Source organism: Lagenorhynchus albirostris, chromosome 19 (assembly GCF_949774975.1).
Source record: "Lagenorhynchus albirostris chromosome 19, mLagAlb1.1, whole genome shotgun sequence".
Taxonomy (NCBI): Eukaryota; Metazoa; Chordata; class Mammalia; order Artiodactyla; family Delphinidae; genus Lagenorhynchus; species Lagenorhynchus albirostris.
The window spans coordinates 24,455,429-24,472,752 of NC_083113.1; the positions used below are offsets into that span (position 1 = coordinate 24,455,429).

Here is a 17,324-nt window from a genome sequence, read left to right on the forward strand (position 1 = left end):
GGTATTGGGTTAGCCAAAAACTTCGTTCAGATTTTTCTGTAACATCTTAAGGGAAAACCGGAACGAACTTTTTGGCTAACCCAATATTTTTTGTTCTCATTACATTTTATATGACTATAACAGTATTCCTCGTAGACTCTGACTACAAGCGAGTTTTACAACTCATGCTATATCAGTTGATTGATACTAAACCTACCTGTCTTTAGGGACAGTGTAGAAAAGTGCCTGGCACAGTGCTGTAGGTTGATAAATGAATTTAATTGGATACCATAGTCAGAGATGCCTATCTTGCCCTGACAAGCAAGCCACTTCTGTCCAAATCTGTGATTTAGACTTCATAACCTCTAGGGCTTATCATGGTCCAAAGTAATTATTTACACACTCACCAAAATTCTTTGTTTCAATACAGAATATTTATTAAGAATACATATTAACATGCTTAGATACACAAAGTAAACCACTTATACACATGCCATTCTCAGTGAACTGTAAGGAAAAAAACCATGAAGAACAAAATTAGTTGCTTTCAGATAAGTTTTTGTGTTTTATAGCTATCATACGTCCATTTGCATATTAGGAAGTTATTAGCATTGATACATAAACTTTTTCCCAATCTTACATGTAACTTTTTGGCAAGGGGAAGTTCATAAAAATTTGCATTGAAGTCTGAATGTAAATTATAGACTCTTACAAGCTTTTGAGAATAGAAATGTGATTGAAGATTTGCATTCCCAGATGCTATCTACAGCAGTTTCCTTTCAAGAAATCAAATGTTTTTCATTACCACATGATAAAAATCAGTGTTCAAATGAAAATTATTAGGGCACATTAATTCTTGGAGGGTATTATGATATAATTTTCAGTTAATATAAACAAGTAATAAATCTTAATAGAGGGTGTCAACACCAGGAATTTAAGTTTTCCAAAGACTATGCTTTCTACATGCTTGAAAATAAAATCCTATCAAGTCTAAATATATTTTGATAATTAGTTGTAGAAGTCTGTAAAAAAATTATTTAATAATAATAAATAATGACAACTACCACTTATTGAAAATTTACTCTATGCTAGGCACCAAGCTGGGTACTTTGTGTACATCATCCCATTTAATGTATACAACACCTCAAGTGAATAGTGTATTAGCTCTGTTTATAAACAAGAAAACTAAGGCTTAAGCAATTAGCTAAGTTCAAACAGCTTGTAAGTCGTTTAACCAGGAGTTTAAGGCAAGTCTGACTGAGATTCCAAAGCCAGCGTACCCAATCACTATATTGTATACCATCAGTGAAAGACCCCCTGACATGCTATAATGAGGGTGAATGGTTAATAATTTTATCTTTGATACATTCACAGAAGTATAATTTGCATCGTTAGAATAAGAAACAAGATGGATTCAAGTGGAAAACAAAAAACCCTGCTCATTTAAATATTTTTATTTACACGTGTCTTTTTCCATCATCATTATTCTAATAAGATTATAAATACGTAAACACCTTAGTACATGCAACACATTCCGCGAAGGAACAAATATGTACAGCACAATTGAAAAAAGAACCCAAATTATTGTATACAAAATGCTTTAAAAAAAGACCTTGTAACACATTCAGACCATATTTATTTGAATACTTTCCAATAATTACCAAGGGATGTATCATTTATAAATAATAAAATCGCCTGTTTTCTTCTATAAGCCAAGTTTAATATTTCAGTTAATCAAGTGAATAGCCGTTCCATTATGCACTGCTAAAGGCAAGTCACATAGCATCAAAATGAAACCGATGGGCTTCTTGTCGTTTTTCTCTATCATCTGCTTTCTGAAAAAGAATTTTAGACTAGTTTATAAATGATAGGAAAATGTCAAGAAAAGATTAATTTAAAAAGTGGTTAATTAAAAAAATAAAAGCCCTGAGCAATTAGTAGGTAAAAGGTGTGGTTTTATTATGTAATAATCTTATGAAATATTTTTATAGTTTACAGTAGCTATCTTATAATGAACAATCCTCTAAATTGAATTTAAAAAACCAACAAGAAATGTTCCTTAAAAGCTTAGTTATTTATTATTTATTTGAAAGTAGGAGTAAACATTAGATTTTGTAAGAATGGAATCAACTGTTACATTTTTCCCATTCTTAACACTGCTGAATCTAATTATATTAAAGTACATTAATTATTTTGGGGTTAACCTATTGATTTTGCATATATTTATTGATCCTCTGTTCCCAGCAAAGTATTGTGCTTGGAATTTTTTTTTTGGCTGTGCTGTGTGGCATGTGGGATCTTAGTTCCCCAACCAGGGATCGAACCTGCGCCCCCTGCAGTGGAAGCATGGACTCTTAACCACTGGACCACCAGGGAAGTCCTATGTGCTTGAAATTTTGAGGGATTAGAAAAGACACAGTTCTGTGTCTTGTTCTCAAGGAACTTATTAAAGCCTAAAAAGAAAATAGCAAAACATACTAAATAACTATTTCAGCATAAAATGTGAAAAATGTTACCAATATTCTGAGATTACTTCTGGGTTGGCATGATGAAAGGCAAAGCTTTGAAAAGATAGTGTTTATGGAAATGAAGAGGAGGGACATTCACTACAAGATGCGGGAAGAACAGGAACAATCCTGAGAAGTCTGGCAGGAGCACGGGATATGTGAAAGTAACTGATAAGATAAAGACTGGAAAGGTGTATGGTAGAGTCACATGGAAGTACTATGTAGGCTATAGGCTGAGGGAGTTACACATTTTAGGCAGGGGGTGGTCACCAGAGGTTTTTGAGCAGAGGAGTGACATGATTAAGACTAAACTTAATGATGAGTAATCCGGCAGCAAAAATGCTAAATGGAGCGAAGGGGAGAGAATGGAATTTGGGAGGACAGGGAGTATTTAACAAGGAGCTGAACTAAACTAAAAGCACTGGTGCAAGGAATTCAGAAGTGGAGTCAGCTGCAGAGATTGTAGGGAGGCACAATGAGGAGGGCAACTGATTAAATCTTGCAGGGAGTAAGAAAGAAGAGAGACAGCTTTAGGAAACTGGTTTTAAGTTGCTTGCAAGTGATCTAGGTAGAGGTTTCACGGTGACAGTTGGAAGTGGGGGAGAGACCTTTAGAGAGAGATGAGGGCTGGGCATCTCTGAGGTAATAGCTCAAGCCATGATTTTAGATAAAACTGGCAGGGAAAGTATATAAAAAGGGCCTAGGGCAGACACCGTGGCAGAAAGAACAGCCAGCGTAGGTGAAAAGAGAAGTGGTCCAAGAGGTAGGTGACAAACCACAGTATCACAGACGGAGGCAGTATACAGATATGTATTTCAATCCGTATTTGTATTTAAAACTTCAGTTTTTAGCCACTGCATCATTATTATTGTAAGTCTACAATGTTTACACGGTAATTAGATCTCCTGTGAAATCAATAAAATTAATTTCCTTTCCTTCATAGGTCTAGAGCTGTGTAATATGTCATACTATGTTCTGACATTTCTAGACAAAAGTAAATAGAGTCATCTTTGATCTTACCTCTTAAGTTGCAATTTTAAAATCAACTGAATATGTAACTTTATGTTATCATTTTTTGTATGAACGGAGTGTTTTTTGAGAGACAAACCTATGAACATTTATTAGAACAATTAACATGTTCTCTTTTTCATAAGTTAAAACAGGTAACATAAAGCAGATGGTAATTTTAGTTAACAAAAATGATTATCATGAGCATCACAATCTAAAAATAATAGGTGCAAAAATGAAAACACTTTTGTGACACATAGAGCCCATTTTGGAGAACATTATTGGAACCCACTAGTTATGTAATAAATATATATTCATACACAAGTAGAAATTAGCTTTTTAAATTTATATCTAAACTATGAATAAATTTATGTGATAGCCTTTTTCTCTACTCATAAACATTATATAAAAACTACATTTTTGGAGTTTTGTTTTTAATTATTATTTAGGGTGTTATACTAAAGAACAGAAATCAGTTTAGTTTAGTACAAAGAATACTTGATAGATGGAAAAGATGTTTATCACTTTGCTACTTCCCACCTAAACTCTCTCTGCTCTAATTTTTTATAAAGAGATAGCTCTTATTCCCAGAAAAAAATGTCCATGGCCCTATCAGTAAATAATGGACACAGGCTCATTTAAGAAATGATTATTATTTTCCAGGCCATTATGAAATTACTTCTAATTAAGCTTTTTGATATGCCTGTTGATTTGGGGGTGTTCACTTTATTACTTTTGTACAGTATCAAAGTTTTAAAATACATAGTCTGATTTGCAGGAATTGCTAAGAGACATTAGTAACTCAGGGGGATGAAAAAAATTATCATTAGTAAGATGACATTACGGACAGAACTTGAAAAATCAGAAAATCTTAGTCATGTGAAAAAGTTTGAAATATAGTGTTTTTAAAGAGTAACATATTACTATTACAAAGTTAATGTTCCATTTAAATGAACAAACCTTTTCCTGCCAATGTAAAATGCCAATTATTGCCAAGATGAAAACACAGACTCCGATGAGCGCTATAGCAGTAAGCAGAACAATGTTACTTGGTGTAAGATACAGTTTGGCACTCCAGCTGTAGATGAAAAGAGAAGAATTAAAATTACACATTTTAATTTAAAAATAACAAAATACTATTGAGACCAAAAAGCAAAAGAGCTTATTAATTAATGAATCAGTCCATTCATTCATTAATTCATTCACCTATCTATCCATTCATTATAAATAAAACAAAAGCAATTAAAATTAAGATAGGGTTAAGAATATTGACAATCCAGCAGAGTTCAGATTTTTACTCCAAGAACTGAAATAGAATAGAATTTTTGATGAGATGCTTTGCTATTTTTCTTTGCTCCTGTGAGAATTATTCTTAGGTAAACTTATCAAGGGTACTTTGGGCAATCTTAGACATTGTTTTTATCTCTTGTTTGACTTACTGAATTAGAAACCTTGAACTTTAAGGCTACATAGTCACATGATTTTTGATAAGATTTCTATATCTTATTTTTTGACCCCTGTTCACATATGTACTATGACTAAGTAAAAGAACCATATGTCCAAGTAGGTGTAGATAGATGCTTGTACAAAATGTCATGTTGGAGGGTTTACATTATTACAATGATACTGAGACTTCTTACAAAATCACTTTTAGTTTCTCAGTGTTAATGGCAATATACAAACTTTAGCATAAATAGAACTAGCTCTTTCCTCTAAAACAGTCCACATAATACAGCACTTGCAAACACTGAAAAGCCTAAAACTGAGGTCTATATTACCAACACTGTAGGTGGTTATATATAAAGAACTTTTTGTTCTCTCTAAAAATAGATAATGGATATATTTTCATCTTAAAAGTTTAATAAAGGTAAGATTATTCTGATAAATGGCAAGCACCAACTGACTTATTTTGGGATAATTAAAATTTACTGATCCATAAGTTAGCCTCTAGTCAATAAATCTCAAAATACACCTCAAACTAAAATCAATTTGGTTTTTATTATGTACATAAATTTGAAAAGAACATTTTTTTCAGAAAGAGCAAGAGAAACGTGAAAAATGTTGAGCTTATTATGGAAGAAAGGCTATAACAAAATTTCCCAGAAATTCAAGAGTAAGAAAACCTTAAGAAACAAATACTGTTAATTAGTTGAGGTTAGCTATTCTCAGCACCTTACCTCATACATAAGAAAAGGTCCTTTCATGAGATTTTTTTGGTAGTTCCAATTTATCTATCTATAAGTCTTTATTGAATTTGTTACAATATTGCTTCTGTTTTATGTTTTGGTTTTTTGGCCCCAAGGCATGTGGGATCTTAGCTCCCCAACCAGAGATCAAACCCGCACCCCCTGCATTGGAAGGTGAAGTCTTAACCACTGGGCCGCCAGGGAAGTCCCGGTAGTTCTAATTTAAAAATAGATTTAAAAAACCCATGAATAAAGGAATTTCGGTAAGAAAAACAATGAACAAAAGGCCAATACTGAGTTTCTTACTCAGAAGCAGTCATTCTTCTCAGTTTCTTACATATCCTTCCAGAGGTATTCTATACATACATAAACATATACGCATAGATATCTTCTTTATAAATCACAAATCATTGCTTATTATTCATAAGTGCATTTTCCTTTTATCTTTTGCTTTACCACTCTATTTTAAAAGATTATCATGATATTGCATGATATAGAAGTACTATAATTCATATAGTTTCTTGTGCAGATTCATTTTGTTATAAATTTCAAAATTTTAATAGACTCATTAAAAAAGTCTAAACTCAGACCATAACTGTTTTTTTTTTTTTTCTTTGCGGTACGCGGGCCTCTCACTGCTGTGGCCTCTCCTGTTGCGGAGCACAGGCTCCGGACACGCAGGCTCAGCGGCCATGGCTCACGGGCCCAGCCGCTCCGCGGCATGTGGGATCCTCCCAGATCAGGGCACGAGCCCGTGTCCCCTGCATCAGCAGGCGGACTCTCAACCACTGCGCCACCAGGGAAGCCTATAACTGTTTTTATTGATATCTTATTTCAAGCATAATGCTGTAATAAAGTTGTTTTCTTAAGTAGTTTGGTTCTAAAGCCCATAAATCCACCATAAAATACCTCCAGGGGTGTGCTGGTAAACTGGCTCTCTGGGGGGAAAAAAACCCCTGAGTGGCACTTGCCAATTTTCATGGTGTAAACAGTCCCATCATAGCTGATTTTAACATGATCTCCCTGAACAGAAGTGGAAAGAGATGCACACAATCAGCTCATGAGGTGGCATGAGCTGGTTCTAGCAAACCATCTAAAAATTTAATAAAGGACAATACAACCTGCACTTGTTATTTGTTGTCTTTTTGATGATGGCCATTCTGACAGGTGTGAGGTGATATCTCATTGTGGTTTCAATTTGCATTTCCCTGATGATTAGTGATGCTGAGCATCTTTTCATGTGCCTTTTGGCTACCTGTATGTCTTCTTTGGAAAAAATGTCTATTCAGATCCTCTGCCCATTTTTTAATAGATACAGTATGGGGATTCCTCAGAAAATTAAAAATAGAACTACCATATGATCCAGCAATTCTACTTCTGAGTATTTGCCCAAAGAAAATGAAAACATCAATTAGAAAAGATACACGCACCCCTATGTTCACTGTGCCATTATTTACAACAGTCAAGGTAATGGAAGCAACCTAAGTGCCCAGCAATAGATGAAGGGATAAAGAAGATGTGAGTGCTCTCCCTCTCTCCCCCCCCCCTCCACACACACACACACACACACACACACACACACACACATTTATACATATACACATACACACAATGGAATATTGCTTGGCTATAAAAAAGAATGAAATCTTGCCATTTGCCATTTGTAACAACATGGATGGACCTAGAGAGTATCATGCTAAGTGAAAAAAGTCAAACAGAGAAAGACAAATACTGTATGATTTCACTTATATGTGGAATCTGGAAAACAAGACAAATGAACAAACATAACAAAACAGAAACAGAGTTATAGATACAGAAAATAAACAGGTGGTTGCCAGAGGGGAGAGGGATGAGGGGAGGAGACAAATGGGTGAGGGCGATTGAGAGGTACAAACTTCCAGCTGCAAAGTAAATGAGTCACGGGTATGAAATGTACAGTGTGGGGAATATAGTCAATAATTATGTAATATCTTTGGCAACAGATTGTAACCAGACTTAACCATGGTGATCATTTTGAAGTGTTTATAAACATCAAATCACTATGTTGTGTAACAGGAACTAACATAGTATTATAGGTCAGTTATATTTCCAAAAAAAAGTCATAGAAAAAGAGATCAGATTTGTGGTTACCAGAGGTGGGAGGTGGGAGGTGGGAGGGGGAATTGGATGAGAACAGTCAAAAGGTACAAACTTTGAATTATAAGATAAATAAGTACTAGGGGTGTAATGCACAACACGACAAACAGAATTAACACTGCCATATGTTATATATGAAATTTGTTAAGAGAGTAAATCCTAAGAGTTCTCATCACAAGGAAAAACGTATTTTTTTCTGTTTCTTTAATTTTGTATCTATGTGAGAAAATGGATGTTCACTAAACTTACTGTGATAATCATTTTTTGATGGATGTAAGTTAAATCATTATGCTGTATACCTTAAACTTACACAGTGCTGTATGTCAATTATATCACAACAAAACTGGAAGAAGAAAAAAGAACAGTACAGGCTGTATTTTGAGAAGAAATGTAATAAGCCACTAGTTACATTTTAATAGCTTATTTTTTCATATTGACATGAGAGTAGCCTTAAGAACAAGTTATATTTTTCCCAATGAAATTTAAATGTTAATGAATACCTTCACCACCTGCTTTTTGAAATAATGGAATCAACCTAGTAATTTAAAGAAAAACAAACAGAGATAAAGATTTAGAATTAAATGCTATATTATACAAGGAACATGTTTTGCTAATAAGGATAAAAATACCTACTGTTCACTGAAAAATTACTATATGCTGGGTACTGTGTTAAGCATATTTCATCCTCATTCTTGTAAGGTAGGTATTTTATCTCCCAATTTCTACAGAGCAGAAATTGACCCTCAGAGAGAACAAAGGACTAGCTTCCAATCTCAGTCAGCTAGCAGTGGATCCGAGTTTCTAGCCTGGGTCCGCTGAACTTCAAAATTTGTGCCTAACAACTGTGGGATATATACCACTTCTCAAAGCATTTGCTAAAAAAGATCATTGCTTATAAAGTTCAGCAGCCTGAAATTTTAGAATTTATGGCCAGTAAACTGAAGACCAGTTTATTTAAGCAGAATATGTATAAGTCCCTAGTTAGTTAACCTGCTGTTTTTCTAATAAGGTTTAGTTTGTTCTTCGTGAAAAATGTCAGGGACCTTTTGTGTAGGTATGTTTAGGCATTTAAAGTTTGCTGTAAGCAAATTAAGTCATGACACTCATGGGAACACAGCAGGAATAGAGAAAGTTTTTAAAAGATATAACTATGATTCAGAGTTGACAGTATTTTTACCAAATTCAGTTCAAGCAAGGACATTACCTTCGAGGAACATCGTGAGGATATGGAATGACAATTAGCTGAGAATTTGGAATGATTGCGGTCCATTCTTGTTTCCGTATAGACTGGAAAAAGAATTTAAGAACATTTAACATTCAGTACACTTTAAAGACACAATAATTATTCTAAATAAATAAGAAAAAGCTTAAGTACTCTTTGATTAACTGAAATCCTAGGTATGGATTAAGCTGAATTTACATATATTAGGCCCCAAATAGGACTCCTATCGGCAAAAATTTCTCCATCTTTTCAGGGAAGGATTATATTTCTGTCTCATGGATTCATTAATTTATTGAACACACTTATGTAGCAGGCACTGTTCAAGGTGCTATGAACAAATGCTGCTTTGGAGCTAAAATTCAAGTTGAGGTAGAGTCTGACAATAAACAAAATAAAAATATTTGGTATGTTAGATGGTGAAAATGATAAGGAGAAAAAACAGGGAAGAGGAGGGGCAGGAAGTCTTAAGGTTTATTTCTTCAAATTATAATGTGCTCTGTGTAAGATAAGCTTTGATTGGTCACTACCAATGAATTTTAAAAATTCTTTAAATGGAACAAAAATATTTTAATTCAAATATTTGAATAATAAATATTTAAAAATAGATTAATTATAATTTTTTTACTCACCTTCTCTCCAGATGGACGGGGAATACCAACATAAAGATGATCAAGAAAATTTGCACTTCGACCTAAACCAAGTACATTGTATGGCAGTTGGAGAGCTAAATGTGCCGACTGGCTAAGTTGTCCAGCTAAATTTATTAAAAGAAAGAAAAAAGAACAATACATCTTTGGAGACATTGCTCTCATCAAACATTAAAATGATAAATGTTACAAGTTTAGGTGCTAGAACTTATCTTTAAGCATAAAAAGGTGAAATGAAATGCCCAGTTCATTATATTAATGATTCATTTTTTAAACAGTAAGAGAGATAATTCACATCTCATAAACATCACCTATTTAAAGTATACAGTTAAGTGGTTTTGAGTATATTCAAAAAGGTGTTGAGCTGTAAGCACAATCATATTTTAAAACATTTTCATCACCCAAAAAAGAAACTCCATACCCATTAGCAGTTATTCCTATTTCTAAGCCCTACACTTCCAGATACAGGTAACCACTAATCTACTTTCTTTATAGATTTGCCTATCCTGGAGATTCATATAAATGCAATCAAGCAATGTGTGCTCTTTTTATGAATAATGCTGCAGTAAACATTCACATACAAGTTTCTGTGTCAACTTATGTTTTCCGAAATGGCTGTATCATTCTACATTCCCAACATTAATAGTTGAGGGTTCCAATTTTTCCAAATTCTAACACTTTATCTTTTTTTTTTTTTTTTGGTATGCGGGCCTCTCAATGTTGTGGCCTCTCCCGTTGCAGAGCACAGGCTCCGGATGTGCAGGCTCAGCGGCCATGGCTCACCGGCCCAGCCGCTCCGTGGCATGTGGGATCTCCTCGGACTGGGGCACGAACCCATGTCCCCTGCATCGGCAGGTGGACTCTCAACAACTGCGCCACCAGGGAAGCCCTGTCTAACTTTTTGATCATAGCCATTCTAGTGGTTATGAACTGGTATGTCATTGTGGCTTTCATTTACATTTACCTAATAACTAATGATGTTGAGCTTTCTTTTCATGTGCTTATTGGCCATTTTTGTAGCTTCCTTTTTAGGTCTTAAGGTTGGTAGCGAGTGGTCTCTTCTTTCATTCTGGATTTTAGTAATTTGAGTCTTCTCTTTTTCTTGATCAGTCTAGCTAAAGGTTTGTACATTTTGTTAATCTTTAAAAAACCCAAATTTTGGTTCAACTGGTTTTTCTCTATGATTTTCTACTCCCTACTTATTTCCTCTCACTATGTCCTGTCTTCTGCTTGCTTTGGGTTTAGTTTGCTGTTTTTTTTCTAGCTTCTTGAGGTAGAAAGTTAGGTTATTGATTTCAGATTGTTGTTATTCCTTAATATAGGCATTTGCAACAATAAATTTTCCTCTAAGAACTGTTTTTCCCTCTAAGAACTCCATATATTTTGGAAGGTTGTGTTTCTGTTTTCATTCACCTAAAGTATTTTCTTAGTTTCTCTTGTGATTTCTTCTTTGACCCATTGGGTTTTTAGGACTGTGTTTTCATTTCCAGATATTTTTGAATTTCTAAATTGTTATTGATTTCTAATTATCATCCCGTTGCAGTTGGGGAACATACTTGGGATGATTTCAATATTTTTAATTTATTGAGGCTTGTTTTATGACCTAGCATATGGTCTGTCTTGGAGAATGTTCCATGTGTGCTTGAGAAGAATGCATATTCTGCCGTTGTTGGGTGGAGTGTTCTATACAAGTCTGTTAGGTTTAGTTGGTTTATAGTGTCATTATCTCTTCTTTATTGATTTTTTTGCTAAGTTGTTTGATACATTACTGAAAGTATTAAAATTGGGGTAATAAAGCCTCCAATTTCTCTCTTCATGTATCTTGGGGGCTCTGTTGTTAGGTGTGTATGTCTTTGTAGTTGTTATATCTTCCACATGGATTGACCTTTTTATTATCATTATAAAATGTCCTTCTTTGTCTCTAGTAACAATTTTTGTCTTAAAGCCCTAGTTTTATCTGATATTAGAATGGTCACTCCAGCTCTCCTTTGGTTACTCTTTGCATGGTATAATTTACACCCCCCCTTTTTTAAATTTCAACTTATTTGTATCGTTGAATCTAAAGTGTTTCTCTTGCAGATAGCACCTAGTTGAGTCATATTATATTAGCCATTCTGCCAATCTCTCTGCCTTTTGATAGGAGTGTTTATTCCATTTACATTCAATGTAATTACTGATAAGGTAGGACTTTTGCCTGCCATTTGCTATCGGTTTTCTATATGTCTTTTTAATTGTTCTGTTCCTCCATTGCTGCTTTAATTCCATAGTTTCTTTTATTATATATTTTCTGAGCTATTTTCTTAGTGGTTGCCTGTGGATTGCAATTAGCATATTAACTTAACAAAATAACAATACCTAGCACATACAACTTTCCTCCAAAATCCTCCCTCCCTTGTAATACTGTTATTATACAAATTATATTTTTATATATTATCAGCCCGTTGACACAAATTTATAATTACTACTTTATGTAGTTGTTCCGTAAATCACCTAGGAAGTAAGAGGAACTATTTGACAGAAATACATAAACCATATTTTATACTTATCTATAGTTTTACAGGTGTTTTTTACTTGTTTGTGTGGATTCAAGTTATTGTCTAGTAGTCCTCTCAGTTCAGCCTTAAGGGCTCCCTTTAGTATTCTTTTTATTTTTCTTTTCTTTTTTTTGCGGTACGCGGGCCTCTCACTGTTGTGGCATCTCCCGTTGCGGAGCACAGGCTCCAGATGTGCAGGCTCAGTGGCCATGGCTCATGGACCCAGCCGCCCTGCGGCATGTGGGATCTTCCCGGACCAGGGCACGAACCCGTGTCCCCTGCATTGGCAGGCAGACTCTCAACCACTGCGCCACCAGGGAAGCCCAAGTGTGAACTCTTTGAGTTACTCTGAGTTTGTTGAGTTTCTATGTGCAGATTAGTGTTTTTTATCATATTTGGATGGTTTCAGCCATTCTTTCTTTAGATATACATTCTGCCCCTTTCTTTATCTCTTTTTCTTCTAAGACTCGCTTTATGCATATGATGGTATGATTGATGGTGGCTCCACAGGTTCTGAGGTTGTTCATTTTTCTTTCTGTATACTCTCAATTGACCTATATTCAAGTTTGCTGATTCTTTTGCCAGCTCAAATCTGTTGTTGAGCACTCTACAGAATTTTTCATTTCAGTTACTGTACTTTCAACTCCAGAATTTCCATTTGATTCTTAAAATGATCTTTACTTCTTCACTTATATCTTCTATTAGTGGGACACAGTTGTAATACTTACCTTTAGTTTTTTAATCCTAGTTTCCTTTAGGTCTTTGAACATGTTTATAATAGCCAATTTATAGGTTCTGTTAACTAAGTCCAACACCACTGGGCACATTTTCTGTTGTTTGCTTTTTAAAAAAAAATGTGTATGTGGCATACTTTCCTGTTTCTTTGCATGTTTTATAGTGTTTTTTGGTTGTTGTTGGAAAGTGGACTTCTTAGATAATATAACAGCTATGGTATCTCCCTCTAAGGGTTTGATGGTCTTTCTTTTTGATATTGTTTTTGCTCATTTGTTTAGTGACTTTCCTAGATGGATTCTATAGATTCTGTATTCCCTACAGTGCCTGCCACAAAGTTCTTTTATTTTCTTATTTTTAAAGTTCTTGTTCTAAGCCTGGTTTCCGAGGAGGCATACATGGCTCAGTATAACTCAGTGGTCAGCTAATGATTGGCCATTAGATTTCCTTAAATATCTTGTCTGTATATCTTCCAAACTTTGTCAGTGGGATTTGTGTGTGAAGATATGCCTTCAAACTTCAGGCACTTTACAAGATAGCCTTACCTTTCATTTCTTGCTTGAGCAGAGCCTCGAGGTAGCACACTCAAGCTAAGTATCTGAATGAGGTATTTTCCTTTCTAGGCATGTTCTTAGCCATGTAAGATGTCCAAGAATATATTTTAGCCTTTCAAAGTTGCCTGTGGCTGTCTGGTGCCTCAGGGCTTCCTTTTATGTTTTGGCCAGGCTCTTGTTCACTACACCTGGGATTTTTCCAACAGACTGTTGTTTTGGGTAATGTCTTGGAGGAATAGGGCTTTTCTTTTTCCTGCTGGGTTGAACTCTGAGTCAAATCAAATAGCCCCAACATCCTGAGAAGGGATTTTCCAAGGAGTTGCTAGTTTAGACGCATATTGACAGTGCTATAGAGATGGGAATTTTAATGGACTCCAAAGTTCCATCCCGTCCAGTGACTGTGAGGCTACTAGCTATTCATGGCTGCTGCACCATTCAGCAGAGAGGGGAGGTGGGATGTAAACAGCCCCAAGTTAAAATGCCACAGACTCTGTTGTCTTAAGTATCAGGAGTTCCTCTTGGATAGACAATGCTCAGAACATTCTGTGGCTTTGGTTAATTTCCAGAGTTCTGAAATGGTTAATGTTAGTTGTTAGGCCAGTACTTTTTGTTTGTTTGTCTGTTTGTTTTATGGGGAGGGAGGGGACAGCAGGTTCATGAAGTCCTCACACTGACATTCCAAAAATCAATCTCTCTCTATCATGGTTCACTTTAAAAGACGGTATTTATTTGCTAGGTATTTGCTACATAATTAAACAGAATATTTAAATATTAACAGGGTTAGGGACTTCCCTGGAGGTCCAGGGCTGGGACTCTGCACTCCCAGTGCGGGGGGCCCAGGTTCAATCCCTGGTCACGGAACTAGATCCCACATGCCGCAACTAAAAGGTCCTGCCCATGGTGACAAGGATCCCACGTGCTGCAACTGAGATCTGGCACAGCCAAATTAAAAAAAAAAAAATTACAGGGTTAGTTAATACCTAAACATTTTAATATTCAGTGGGACTCTGCTAAACATCTACTAATGTTACCCAGATATATGACATCATTGGAAAGTATATATACCTGATTTTTTATACAATTCTTACATTAGTAAGAGAAAAGTATAATGAAAAGGAACACTGAATTTAGGGATAGGCGCTCTTAATACAGTTAAACTATGTATGTAAAACTGTAAAGCTGCATGGGCTACAGAATTAGTTTGTCTCATAGACTTGTGCTGATTGAATGATAATGCTTAAAAGAGTGCCTAAGAGACAGTAAATGTTGTTAAACTAAATGTTAAATATGGCAGAAGCAAGAACTACAATCCTGCAGCCTGTGGAACAAAAACCACATTCACAGAAAGACAGAAAAGACGAAAAGGCAGAGGGCTATGTACCAGATGAAGGAACAAGATAAAACCCCAGAAAAACAACTAAATGAAGTGGAGATAGGCAACCTTCCAGAAAAAGAATTCAGAATAATGGTAGTGAAGATGATCCAGGACCTCGAAAAAACAACGGAGACAAAGATTGAGAAAATGCAAGAAATGTTTAACAAAGACCTAGAAGAGTTAAAGAACAAACAAACAGCGATGAACAATACAGTAAGTGAAATGAAAACTACACCAGAAGGAACCAATACCAGAATAACTGAGGCAGAGGAACGGATATGTGACCTAGAAGACAGAATGGTGGAATTCACTGCTGCAGAACAAAACAAAGAATGAAAAGAAATGAAGACAGCCTAAGAGACCTCTGGGACAACATTAAATGCAACAACACTTGCATTATAGGGGTCGTAGAAGGAGAAGAGAGAGAGAAAGGACCTGAGAATATATTTGAAGTGATTATAGTCGAAAACTTCCCTAACATGGGAAAGGAAATAGCCACCCAAGTCCAGGAAGTGCAGCGAGCCCCATACAGGATAAACCTAAGGAGAAACATGCCGAGACACATAGTAATCAAATTGGCAAAAATTAAAGACAAAGAAAAATTATTGAAAGCAGCAAGGGAAAAAGGACAAATAACATACAAGGGAACTCCCATAAGGTTAACAGCTGATTTCTCAGCAGAAACTCTGCAAGCCAGAAAGGAGTGGCATGATATACTTAAAGTGATGAAAGGGAAGAACCTACAACCAAGATTACTCTACCCGGCAAGGATCTCATTCAGATTCGATGGAGAAATCAAAAGCTTTACAGACAAGCAAAAGCTAAGAGAATTCAGCACCACCAAACCAGCTCTATAACAAAAGATAAAGGAACTTCTCTGAGTGGGAAACAACAGAGAAGAAAAGGACCTACAAAAACAAACCCAGAACAATTAAGAAAATGGTCATAGGAACATACGTATCGATAATTACCTTAAACGTGAATGGATTAAATGCTCCAACCAAAAGACATAGGCTTGCTGAATGGATAAAAAAACAAGATCCATATATATACTGTCTACTAGAGACCCACTTCAGACCTAGGGACACATAAAGACTGAAAGTGAGGGGACGGAAAAAAGATATTCCATGCAAATGGAAATCAAAAGAAAGTTGGAGTAGCAATACTCATATCAGTAAAACAGACTTTAAAATAAAGAATGTTACAAGAGACAAGGAAGGACACTACATAATGATCAAGGGATCAATCCAAGAAGAATATATAACAATTATAAATATATATGCACCCAACACAGGAGCACCTCAATACATAAGGCAACTGCTAACAGCTATAAAAGAGGAAATCAACAGTAACACAATAATAGTGGGGGACTTTAACACTTCACTTACACCAATGGACAGATCATGCAGAATGAAAATAAATAAGGAAACAGAAGCTTTAAATGACACAAAAGACCAGATAGATTTAATTGATATTTATAGGACATTCCATCCAAAAACAGCAGATTACACTTTCTTCTCAAGTGCGCATGGAACATTCTCCAGGATAGATCGCATCCTGGGTCACAAATCAAGCCTCAGTAAATTTAAGAAAATTGAAATCATATCAAGCATCTTTTCTGACCACAACGCTATCAGATTAGAAATGAATTACAAGGAAAAAAACACAAACACGTGGAGGCTAAACAATACGTTACTACATAACCAAGAGATCACTGAAGAAGTCGAAGAGGAAATCAAAAAATACCTAGAGATAAATGACAATGAAAACACGATGATCCAAAACCTATGAGATGCAGCAAAAGCAGTTCTAAGAGGGAAGTTTATAGCTATACAAGCTTACCTCAAGAAACAAGAAAAATCTCAAATAAACAACCTAACCTTACACCTAAAGGAACTAGAGAAAGAACAAACAAAACCCAAAGTTAGCAGAAGAAATCATAAAGATCAGAGCAGAAATAAATGAAATAGAAACAAAGAAAACAATAGCAAAGATCAATAAAACTAAAAGCTGGTTCTTTGAGAAGATAAACAAAATTGATAAACCATTAGCCAGACTCATCAAGAAAAAGAGGGAGAGGACTTAAATCAATAAAATTAGAAATGCAAAAGAAGTTACAACAGACACGGCAGAAATACAAAGCATCCTAAGAGACTACTACAAGCAACTCTATGCCAATAAAATGGACAACCTGGAAGAAATGGACAAATTCTTAGAAAGGTATAACCTTCGAAGACTGAACCAGGAAGAAATAGAAAATATGAACAGAACAATCACAAGTGATGAAATTGAAACTGTGATGAAAAATCTTCCAACAAACAAAAGTCCAGGACCAGATGGCTTCACAGGTGAATTCTATGAAACATTTAGAGAAGAGCTAACACCCATCCTTCTCAAACTCTTCCAAAAAATTGCAGAGGAAGGAACACTCTGAAACTCATTCT

General features: G+C 35.3%; 1 protein-coding gene across 1 annotated transcript in view; it reads right to left on the minus strand.

Annotated features, from left to right (window-relative positions):
* Positions 1 to 1,417: 1,417 nt before the first annotated feature.
* Positions 1,418 to 17,324, minus strand: part of ITFG1 (integrin alpha FG-GAP repeat containing 1) — a 234,892-nt gene continuing 218,985 nt past the window's right edge. Inside the window, exons 15-18 of the mRNA XM_060132514.1 lie at positions 9,668 to 9,792; positions 9,021 to 9,103; positions 4,455 to 4,572; positions 1,418 to 1,814 (exon numbers count right to left, since the gene is read on the minus strand). Of these exons, the coding sequence (XP_059988497.1) occupies positions 1,755 to 1,814; positions 4,455 to 4,572; positions 9,021 to 9,103; positions 9,668 to 9,792 (386 nt within the window). The 3' untranslated portion in view covers positions 1,418 to 1,754. The remainder of the gene's footprint in view (positions 1,815 to 4,454; positions 4,573 to 9,020; positions 9,104 to 9,667; positions 9,793 to 17,324) is intronic.